The 11,049-nt window shown below is 49.6% G+C and overlaps 1 protein-coding gene across 1 annotated transcript in view; it reads left to right on the top strand.

The window, feature by feature from the left end:
- LOC106897389 (IgGFc-binding protein-like) overlaps positions 1–11,049 on the top strand; it is a gene marked incomplete at its 3' end in the record, with an annotated part of 68,806 nt that overhangs the window by 5,380 nt on the left and 52,377 nt on the right. Inside the window, exons 2-7 of the mRNA XM_014957986.1 lie at positions 500–840; positions 1,055–1,604; positions 3,373–3,974; positions 6,210–6,783; positions 8,728–8,858; positions 9,071–9,529. Coding sequence (XP_014813472.1) covers positions 500–840; positions 1,055–1,604; positions 3,373–3,974; positions 6,210–6,783; positions 8,728–8,858; positions 9,071–9,529 — 2,657 coding nt within the window. The remainder of the gene's footprint in view (positions 1–499; positions 841–1,054; positions 1,605–3,372; positions 3,975–6,209; positions 6,784–8,727; positions 8,859–9,070; positions 9,530–11,049) is intronic.

Raw genomic sequence — 11,049 nt, forward strand, 5'->3', positions numbered from 1 at the left:
TTGCCCATCCATGTCTTCTCCATGGCTTGTCTCACCTTTCCTTGCCCATCCATGTCTTCTCCAATGATGCTCTGACCTTTGGTTGCCCTTCCACGTCTCCTCCATGGCTGGTTTCACCTTTCCTTGCCCATCCATGTCTTCTCCATGGCTGGTTTCACCTTTCCTTGCCCATCCATGTCTTCTCCATGGCTGGTTTCACCTTTCCTTGCCCATCCATGTCTTCTCCATGGCTGGTTTCACCTTTCCTTGCCCATCCATGTCTTCTCCATGGCTGGTTTCACCTTTCCTTGCCCATCCATGTCTTCTCCATGGCTGGTTTCACCTTTCCTTGCCCATCCATGTCTTCTCCATGGCTGGTTTCACCTTTCCTTGCCCATCCATGTCTTCTCCATGGCTGGTTTCACCTTTCCTTGCCCATCCATGTCTTCTCCATGGCTGGTCTCACCTTTGGTTGCCCATCCGTGGATTGAGGGTGGTTGTTTCTCCCCATTTTCTGCAGCTTCTCCTCCTCCTCCGCTCTCCTGTGAAGATCTCTCTTGCCAGGAGAAGTGCCAGGTGGTGGACGGCCAACCCACCTGCATCCACGAAGCCCCCTTGACCTGCTGGGCCACCGGTGACTCTCACTACCGGACCTTTGATGGGAAAACCTTGCATCTCATGGGCACCTGCACTTACACCTTGACCAAGACCTGCCACCAGGATCCCACCATCCCCTTCTTCAGCGTAGAGGCCAAAAATGAAGCCAGGGGCCACCTGGGAGTCTCCCATGTGGACACTGTGACCGTCCACGTCTATGACGTCACCGTGGAGGCCACCAGGGCCGAGAACGGCATTGTGAGGGTAAGCCACCAAAAAGGATAATCTCTTTAAGGAGGACCTTCAGGGTCTTCTCCAACTTCAAGGATCTTCCGAGTTGCCACCCGTGAGGTGGTGGCGCCACCACGTGGTCGTCTATTTGGAAGGAGACACCCCAAAACTTCAAAAAGTCGACTTTTCGGGCCCCGTTTGATGAAATCCGTTGAGGTTTTCATGGTTGGTGTTTCTTCTCCTCCAGGTGAACAACCGTCGCTCCCACCTCCCCATCTCCTTGGCCCGGGGGAAGCTCCGCCTACGGCAGAAGGGCAGGTCCCTCTTGATCCAGACCCACTTCCACCTGAAGGTCCTCTATGACTGGGACCACCACCTGCTGGTCAAACTCCCCGGCGCCCTCTCGGCCAAAGTCTGCGGTTTGTGTGGCAACGGCGACCCCCGGGATGACCACTTGGCCCAGGCCAACCTGACGGGGGACCTGGGTTGGGAGGCCACCAACCGGAGCCAGCCTTGCTGGGACAACTGCAGCGGTGGGGACTGCGGAGGTTGTCCAGGGGACGAGGGGAAGAAATACGAGGGGGAAGAGTCTTGCGGGTTGATGGCCCAACGGCCTGGACCTTTCGAGGGGTGTCACCACACCCTGGACCCCCAGGTCTACCTGAAGAACTGCGTCTACGACCTCTGCGTCAATGATGGTCTCCACGTCCTGCTCTGCCGGGCCCTGGAAGCCTACGCAGATGACTGTCGGGAGGAGGGAACGGCCGTCTCCGATTGGAGGACGTTGGTCAATTGTCGTGAGTAGCTCCACCCGGGGGGTGGGCGGGGCAACGGGGACCTTGGTTGAGGTGGGTGGAATCAGGAGGTGACGGGATGGAAACGAGTAGAAAAGGGAAACTGAGTCAACGGGGAGGGGTTTTGGTGTCTCCAGGGAGGTGGGAGGAGGTGGTTTTCAGGCAGGGCACACCAAGGTGGGGCTGAAAGGGTTGTGGGTGTCCACCATGACCAGAGTGTCCCACCACACCATGACCACGATGTCCATCCCCATCATGACCATGGTTTTCTATCCCTACCATGACCGTGGTGTCTATCCCCACTATGACCATGATCTCCCATCCCACCAAGATCATGGTGTCCATCCTCACTGTGACAATGGTGTCCCATCCCCACCATGACAATGGTGTCCCATCCCCACCATGACCATGATGTCTACCCCCATCATGACTACAGTGTCCCATCCCACCATGACCATAGTTTTTGTATCCCCACCATGACCATGATCTCCCATCCCACCACGATCATGGTGTCCATCCTCACCATGACAAGGTGGCCCACCCCACCATGACTGTGGCTTCCATCTTCACCACAACCATGATCTCCCATCCTCATCATGACAAGGTGTCCCACCATGACCATGGTGTCCATCCTCACCATGACAAAGTGTCCAACCATGACCATGGTCTCTCGTCCCCGCCATGACCATGATCTCCTATCCCACCATGACCACAGTGTCCATGCCCACCATGACAAGTTGTCCCACCCCACCATGATCATGACCTCTCGTCCCCACCATGACCATGATCTCCCATCCCACCATGACAAGGTGCCCCACTCCAACATGACCACGATCTCCCATCCCCACCATGATCGTGGTGTCCGTCCTCACCATGACCTTTGCCACCATGCCCATCATCACAAGGTGTCCCACCATGACCATGACCTCTCGTCCCCACCATGACCATGATCTCCCATCCCACCATGACCATGTTATCCATCCCCACCATGACCATGGCGTCCATCCCCACCATGACAAGGTGCCCCACTCCAACATGACCACGATCTCCCATCCCCACCATGATCGTGGTGTCCGTCCTCACCATGACCTTTGCCACCATGCCCATCATCACAAGGTGTCCCACCATGACCATGACCTCTCGTCCCCACCATGACCATGATCTCCCATCCCACCATGACCATGATCTCCCATCCCCACCATGACAAGGTGCCCCACTCCAACATGACCACGATCTCCCATCCCCACCATGATCGTGGTGTCCGTCCTCACCATGACCTTTGCCACCATGCCCATCATCACAAGGTGTCCCACCATGACCATGACCTCTCGTCCCCACCATGACCATGATCTCCCATCCCACCATGACCATGTTATCCATCCCCACCATGACCATGGCGTCCATCCCCACCATGACAAGGTGCCCCACCCCACCATGATCATGACCTCTCGTCCCCACCATGACCATGATCTCCCATCCCACCATGACCATGTTATCCATCCCCACCATGACAAGGTGCCCCACCCCACCATGATCATGACCTCTCGTCCCCACCATGACCATGATCTCCCATCCCACCATGACCATGATCTCCCATCCCCACCATGACAAGGTGCCCCACTCCAACATGACCACGATCTCCCATCCCCACCATGATCGTGGTGTCCGTCCTCACCATGACCTTTGCCACCATGCCCATCATCACAAGGTGTCCCACCATGACCACCATCTCCCATCCCACCATGACCACGCTGTCCCCTCTCCTCCACAGCCCTCTCCTGCCCCAAGAACAGCAACTACACCACCTGTGGCCCTGCCTGTCCCACCACCTGCAACCCCACCGCCGTCCCCACCGACTGCCCCACCTCGGCCTGCGTGGAGACCTGCTCCTGCCAGGAGGGCTTCGTCTTGGAGGCCAACCGGTGCGTCCCCCAGGAGCAGTGCGGCTGCCTCCACGAGGGCCTCCTCCACGGCCTCCACGAGGAGTTTTGGGGTGACACCACCTGCACCAAACGTTGCGTCTGCGACGGGACCTCCCAGAATGCCCTGTGCCGAGAGGACAAGTGCCAGGATGGAGAAGAATGTCGGGTGGAGGAGGGCATCCAAGGTTGTTACCCCAAGAGCCACGGGACCTGCTCGGCCGTGGGCGCCACCCACTACGAGACCTTCGACGGCGGGAGGTTCGTCTTCCAGGGCACCTGCATCTACCAGATGGTGGGGTTGTGCGAGAAGACCCCAGGCCTGGTGGACTTCCAGGTGTTGGTGCAGAACGGCCGCCGGGATGAGGAACCACCGGCCTCCATCGCTCTGGTGGTGGTCAAAGTCTACGGCAAAACCATCAGCATCAACCGGAAACACCCCGGCAAAATCACAGTGAGTCCAGCAGAGGTTGGGTTCTTCAACCACCATCTTCATCACCTTCTCCTCCTCCTCACCCAACCCTGTGTCCTATCTCTTCTTCTTCTCACCCCAACCCACATGTCCCATCACCTTCTTCTCCTCCTCCTCCTCACCCAACCCACGTGTCCCATCTCTTCTCCTCCTCCTCACCCAACCCATGTCTCATTCTTCTTCTCCTCACCCAACCCATGTCTCATCTCTTCTTCTTCTCACCCAACCCATGTCTCATCTCTTCTCCTCCTCACCCAACCCATGTCCCATCTCTTCTTCTTCTCACCCCAACCCATGTCTCATCTCTTCTTCTTCTTCTCACCCAACCCACGTGTCCCATCTCTTCTCCTCCTCCTCACCCAACCCATGTCCCATCACCTTCTCCTCCTCCTCCTCACCCAACCCACGTGTCCCATCTCTTCTCCTCCTCCTCACCCAACCCATGTCTCATTCTTCTTCTCCTCACCCAACCCATGTCTCATCTCTTCTTCTTCTCACCCAACCCATGTCTCATCTCTTCTCCTCCTCACCCAACCCATGTCCCATCTCTTCTTCTTCTCACCCCAACCCATGTCTCATCTCTTCTTCTTCTTCTCACCCAACCCACGTGTCCCATCTCTTCTCCTCCTCCTCACCCAACCCATGTCCCATCACCTTCTCCTCCTCCTCCTCACCCAACCCACGTGTCCCATCACCTTCTTCTCCTCCTCACCCAACCCATGTCTCATCTCTTCTCCTTCTCTTCACCCAACCCATGTCCCATCTCTTCTCCTCACCCAACCCATGTCTCATCTCTTCTTCTCCTCACCCAACCCATGTCCCATCTCTTCTTCTTCTCACCCCAACCCACATGTCCCATCACCTTCTTCTCCTCCTCCTCCTCACCCAACCCACGTGTCCCATCACCTTCTTCTCCTCCTCACCCAACCCACGTGTCCCATCTCTTCTCCTCCTCCTCACCCCAACCTCCTGGTCCCATCTCTTCCCAAAATTGGGAAAAGAGGGTTTTTTTCCTATTTTGGGATATTCTGATTTTTTTTCTAAATTGAGAGACTCTGATTTTTTCCAATATTTGAAAAATCTGATTTTTTTTCTAAATTGGAAAACACAGATTTCTTTCCAAATTGGGAAATGCTGTATTTTTCCAATATTTAAAAATGCTAAATTTTTTTCTAAATTGGGAAATACCAATTTACCTGATATTTAGAAACACATTTTTTTTTTTTTTCTAAATTGGAAAACGCTGATTTTCTTCTCTATTGTGAAACATGATTTTTCTCTAAATTGGGAAATATTAATTTTTTTCTATATTGAGAAACACTGTTTTTTTTTGCTAAATTGGGCAATAGTTATTTGTATCTAAATAGACAAATGCTGATTTTTTCTAAATTGGGAAATGCTGGGTTTTTTCTAAAATGGAAAATGCTTATTTTTTTCCGTATTGGGAAACGCTCATTTTTTTTTTCCAATATTTGAAAATGCTGATTTTTTTTTCTAAATTGGAAAACAGATTTCTTTCTAAACTGGGAAACACTGATTTTTTTCCTAAACTGGAAAATTGTGATTTTTTTCTAAATCAGGAAACTCTGGGTTTTTTTTCGATATTGCGAAACCCTATTTTTTTTTCTAAATTGGGAAATGCTATTTTTTTTTCCTATATTGGAAAACGCTGATTTTTTCTGATATTTGGAAACACTGAATTTGTCCTAAATAGGAAAACACTGATTTTTTCCTACATTGGGAACCACAGATTTTTTCCTAAATGGGGAAACATTGATTTTATTCCAAATTGGGAAACGCTGATTTTTTTTCCGATATTGGGAAACGCCGATTTTTCGGGCTCCCAAATTGCCGGTGGCGTGAAAAGGTGATCGGCTTTTACTGCTTTTTTCTAATTTTACCAAATAATAATGATGATGATGATGATAATAATAATAATTATTATTATTTATTATTATTATTATAGAAGAATTTTAGTATATATTATATTTAATTCTTAATAATATAATAATATTAATAATGATTCTATTATTTGTCTTATTAGATTTAGAGTTTTTATTTGTATTTCATTTTTTTGTTAGTTTTTATTTTAAATTTTATTTTTATTTGCATTTCATTTATTTTTTTTTTGCATTTCATTTATTTTTTTTTTTAAATATTTCTATTTTTACCTTTATTTTATTTTTTATTTATCTATTCTTCTGTTTCTCACCCCAGGTCAACGGCCGGTTGGCCAACCTGCCCTACGGCCGCCGGGGTGGAAGGGTCTCCGTCTCCCGGGGGCCCGGGGGGGACACGGTGGTGGAGACCGACTTTGGGTTGGCCGTGTCCTACGATGGGCGGAGCCGCCTGGTGGCCACCGTCCCCACCACCTACGCCGGCGCCCTCTGTGGCCTCTGCGGCAACTACAACGGCCAGGAGGAGGACGAGATGATGACCAAGAGCGGCCAGGTCACCTCTGACCCCACCACCCTGGGGGGCAGCTGGAAGGTCACCGCCGTCCCCGGTTGTGGGGAGACCTCCACCTTGGAATGTCCCACCAGCACCATGGAAGCTCTAGGTCAGCAGGAGGTCTCCTCCAAGGGTTGCGGCATCATCCGAGAAGAAGGTGGACCCTTCGGAGCTTGCCACGCTCTGGTGGACCCCCAAAAGTACTTCCAAAGCTGCCTCCATGACCTTTGCCTCTTCCCAGATGGGGAAGGGGTGAGGTGTCCCCTCATCGCCCGCTACGCCGAGGTCTGCCAGGCCGCCGGCGTCGCCGTGGGGAGGTGGAGGACGGAGGACTTCTGCCGTGAGTTGGGTTGAATCGAGGGGATTTGGGGGTTCTGGGGGTCACCAAAATCCAAAGGAACCCCAAGCCTTGGTCAAACCCAGGTGGGGACAAAGGGATTCCCACCCAAAATCGTCTCCCCCTGGTGGGGCTTCCATCTCCACCCAAAGCCCATGTTGGTCCCATCATCTCTCCAAAATCCCCCCACCCTTCCAGGGAATGATTTAACCCCAAAAAAGCACCAATTTCTTTTGGGTGAAAAAAAAAAAAAAGAGGGAGGGTTCATCGCCTGGAGGGCAAAAAACCCATGAAATCCACCCAAAATGGTCAAACGAGGAGAAAGGGACACCTCCCCCCACGCACCCCGAGGTCAATGTTGGACCCAGGGAAGGAGCGAGTCTGGTCTTGAGGGAAGGTCCTCGATTCCTGCAGGAAAATGGGGGAAAAATGAGGTGATTTGGGGTGAAAAAAAAATCTACATCTGGGTTAAAAACAGCAATCGACATTTGGTTAAAAAAAATACCTACATTTGGGTTAAAAAATCGATATCTGGAGTAAAAAAAAAAAAGGGGGGTTAAAAAAATCTACATCTGGATTAAAAAATCTACCAATCGGTTTAAAAAATCTACATCTGGAGTGAAAAAATGTAATTATGGGTTAAAAAAAATCTACATCTGGGTTAACAAAATCTAATTATGGGTTTAAAAAGTCTAATTATGGGTTAAGAAGATCTACATTTCGGTTAAAAAAGTCTACATCTGGGGAAAAATACACATTTGGGTTAAAAAAATGAAATTAGGGGTTAAAAATTGACATCTCGGTTAAAAAAAAATCTAATTATGGGTTTAAAAAGTCTAATTATGGGTTAAGAAGATCTACATTTCGGTTAAAAAAGTCTACATCTGGGGAAAAATACACATTTGGGTTAAAAAAATGAAATTAGGGGTTAAAAATTGACATCTCGGTTAAAAAAAAATCTAATTATGGGTTTTAAAAGTCTACATTTCGATTAAAATAATCTACATCTGGGTTAAAAAAGTCTAATTATGGGTTAAAAAAATCTATGTTTGGGTTAAAAAATCTATGTTTGGGTTAAAATAATCTACATCAGGTTAAAAAATCTAATTATGAGTTTTAAAAATTTGTATCTGGGTTAAAATAATATAATTATGGGTTAAAATAATCTAATTATGAGTTAAAATAATCTACATCTGGGTTAAAAAAAATGTTATCACAGGTTAAAAGATTGGTATCTCAGTTAAAAAAATCTAATTATGGGTTTAAAAATCTACGTTTGGGTTAAAATAATCTACATCTGGGGTAAAAAAAATCTAATAAAGAGTTAAAATAATGTACATCTGGGTTAAACTAATCTAATTATGGGTTAAAAAATCTATGTTTGGATTGAAATAATCTACATCTGGGTTTAAAAAAATCTACATCTTGGTTAAAAAATCTAATTATGGGTTTAAAAATCTACGTTTGGGTTAAAATAATCTACATCTGTGTTAAAATAATCTAATTATGGGTTAAAAAACTGACATCTGGGTTAAAAAAAATTAATTATGGGTTAAAAAAACTATGTTAGGGTTAAAATAATCTACATCTGGGTTAAACTAATCTAATTATGGGTTAAAAAATCTATGTTTGGGTTGAAATAATCTACATCTGGGTTTAAAAAAATCTACATCTTGGTTAAAAAATCTAATTATGGGTTTAAAAATCTACATTTGGGTTAAAATAATCTACATCTGTGTTAAAATAATCTAATTATGGGTTAAAAAACTGACATCTGGGTTAAAAAAAATTAATTATGGGTTAAAAAAACTATGTTAGGGTTAAAATAATCTACATCTGGGTTTAAACAAATCTACATTTTGGTTAAAAAATCTAATTATGGGTTAAAAAATCTGATTATGGTTTAAAAAATCTAATTATGGCTTAAAAAAATCGACATTTTTGCAGGTTTTCCGTGTCCCCCCAACAGCCACTACGAGCCCTGCTCCCGGGGCTGCGGCCGGAGCTGCCGGAGCCTTTTTTCCCCGGAAAAATGCCAGGAAAGGTGTCGGGAAGGTTGCGCCTGCGACGGGGGCTTGGTCCTCAGCGGCGACACCTAAACAAATCTACATTTTGGTTAAAAAATCTAATTATGGGTTAAAAAATTGACATTTTTGCAGGTTTTCCGTGTCCCCCCAACAGCCACTACGAGCCCTGCTCCCGGGGCTGCGGCCGGAGCTGCCGGAGCCTTTTTTCCCCGGAAAAATGCCAGGAAAGGTGTCGGGAAGGTTGCGCCTGCGACGGGGGCTTGGTCCTCAGCGGCGACACCTGCGTCCCCCTCTCCCGCTGCGGGTGCCACCAAGGGGACTTCTACTACCAAGCGGAGGAGACCTTCTTGGCCACCAAGGAGGAGATGTGTCGGTGCCGGGCGGGGGGCGCCCTGGAATGTCAAGAGGCTTCGTGTCCTGGAGGTGGAGAAGGGCAAGTCATCGAGGGCGTCTTCCAGTGCTCCTCGGCCGCCCTGGGGACCTGCTTGGTCACCGGGGACCGTAGCTACGTCTCCTTCGACGGGGTGGCCTTCAACTTCTCGGGGACCTGCTCTTACGTCCTGAGCGAGACCTGCGGGGGAGGGGAGGGCGGCCAACCCTTCGCGGTGAAAATGGAGAAGGAGGCCCGGCAGAAGAAGAAGGTCTCCGGCATCCAGGAGTTGTCCCTGGAAGTCTACGGGCTCACCTTGAGCTTGACGCGAGGCAAGAGGGGACACGTCATGGTAAGGTGGCACTTTTTGGAGGCCCAACTCTTTCTGGTGACAAGGTCTGTGGGGCTCATGTTGGGGGGGACAAGAGGGACACAGTGGTGGTGGGACCACATGTGGTGTTTCCACCTCTTTCTGGTGGAACATGTGGTGGTTCCACCTTCTTTCTGGTGACAAGGTCTGTGGGGCTCATGTTGAGGGGACAAGAGGGACAAAGTGGTGGTGGGACCACGTGTGGTGGTTCCACCTCTTTCTGGTGGAACATGTGGTGGTTCCACCTTCTTTCTGGTGACAAAGTCTGTGGGGCTCACGTTGACATTTACCATGGGGCGACACGAGGGACACAGTGGTGGTGGGTCCGTGCATGGTGGTTCCACCTCTTTCTGGTGACAAGATCTGTGGGGCTCATGTTGAGGGGACAAGAGGGACACAGCGGTGGTGGGACCACGCGTGGTGGTTCCATCTCTTTCTGGTGGAACATCCCAGTGTCAAACTCTATGGATTGACGTTGATGGTTGATCTTGAGGTTGATGTTGACCTTTACACCAGCGGAAGGGGGGAACCACCACAGGGGAGCTCTGTGGTCCATCTCTTCTTGGGTGCAAATGTTGGGGTGGTGACATCTCCAGGCCCACGTTGACCTTGTTGGGAGGTGACAAGGGACCTGTCCTGGAAGCGGGGGGTGGACCTCTTTTGGGTTGCAAACCATGGTGGCCACCAAAGTCTATTGACTCTGGTGTGAAGCAAGACTGTGGTCACACTAAAGCCATGGTTTGGGGTCCACTTCTTCTCAGGTGAGAACCCGGGACCCCAAAACTCATTGTCCCTTGATAGAGCAGAGACCTTCTCCCCTATCTCCAAGACAAAGCCACCCTCGTCCCCACTTTGCCTTCCAGTTTCAAAGTGGGAGCCATAAATTCATGAGAAGGTCAGGTGGAGCCATGAGAAGGTTGGGTGGAAGCATGAGGAGGTTGGGTGAAGCCATGAGAAGGTCAGGTGGAGTCATGAGGAGGTCAGGTGGAGCCATGAGAAGGCTGGGTGGAACCATGAGGAGGTCAGGTGGAGCCATGAGGAGGTCAGGTGGAGCCATGAGGAGGTTGGGTGGAGCCATGAGAAGGTCAGGTGGAGCTATGAGAAGGTCAGGTGGAGCCATGAGAAGGTCAGGTGGAGCCATGAGGAGGTCGGGTGGAGCTATGAGAAGGTCAGGTGGAACCATGAGGAGGTCAGGTGGAGCCATGAGGAGGTCAGGTGGAGTCATGAGAAGGTTGGTGAAGCCATGAGAAGGTCAGGTGGAACCATGAGGAGGTTGGGTGAAGCCATGAGAAGGTCAGGTGGAGTCATGAGGAGGTCAGGTGGAGCCATGAGAAGGTCAGGTGGAGTCATGAGGAGGTCAGGTGGAGCCATGAGAAGGTTGGGTGGAGCCATGAGAAGGTTGGTGGAGCCATGAGAAGGGCAGGTGGAGCCATGAGGAGGTCGGGTGGAGCTATGAGAAGGTCAGGTGGAACCATGAGGAGGTCAGCTCGAGCACTGCGGAG

The sequence above is a fragment of the Calidris pugnax genome, unplaced genomic scaffold (genome assembly GCF_001431845.1).
Source record: "Calidris pugnax isolate Ruff unplaced genomic scaffold, ASM143184v1 scaffold397, whole genome shotgun sequence".
Lineage (NCBI taxonomy): Eukaryota > Metazoa > Chordata > Aves > Charadriiformes > Scolopacidae > Calidris > Calidris pugnax.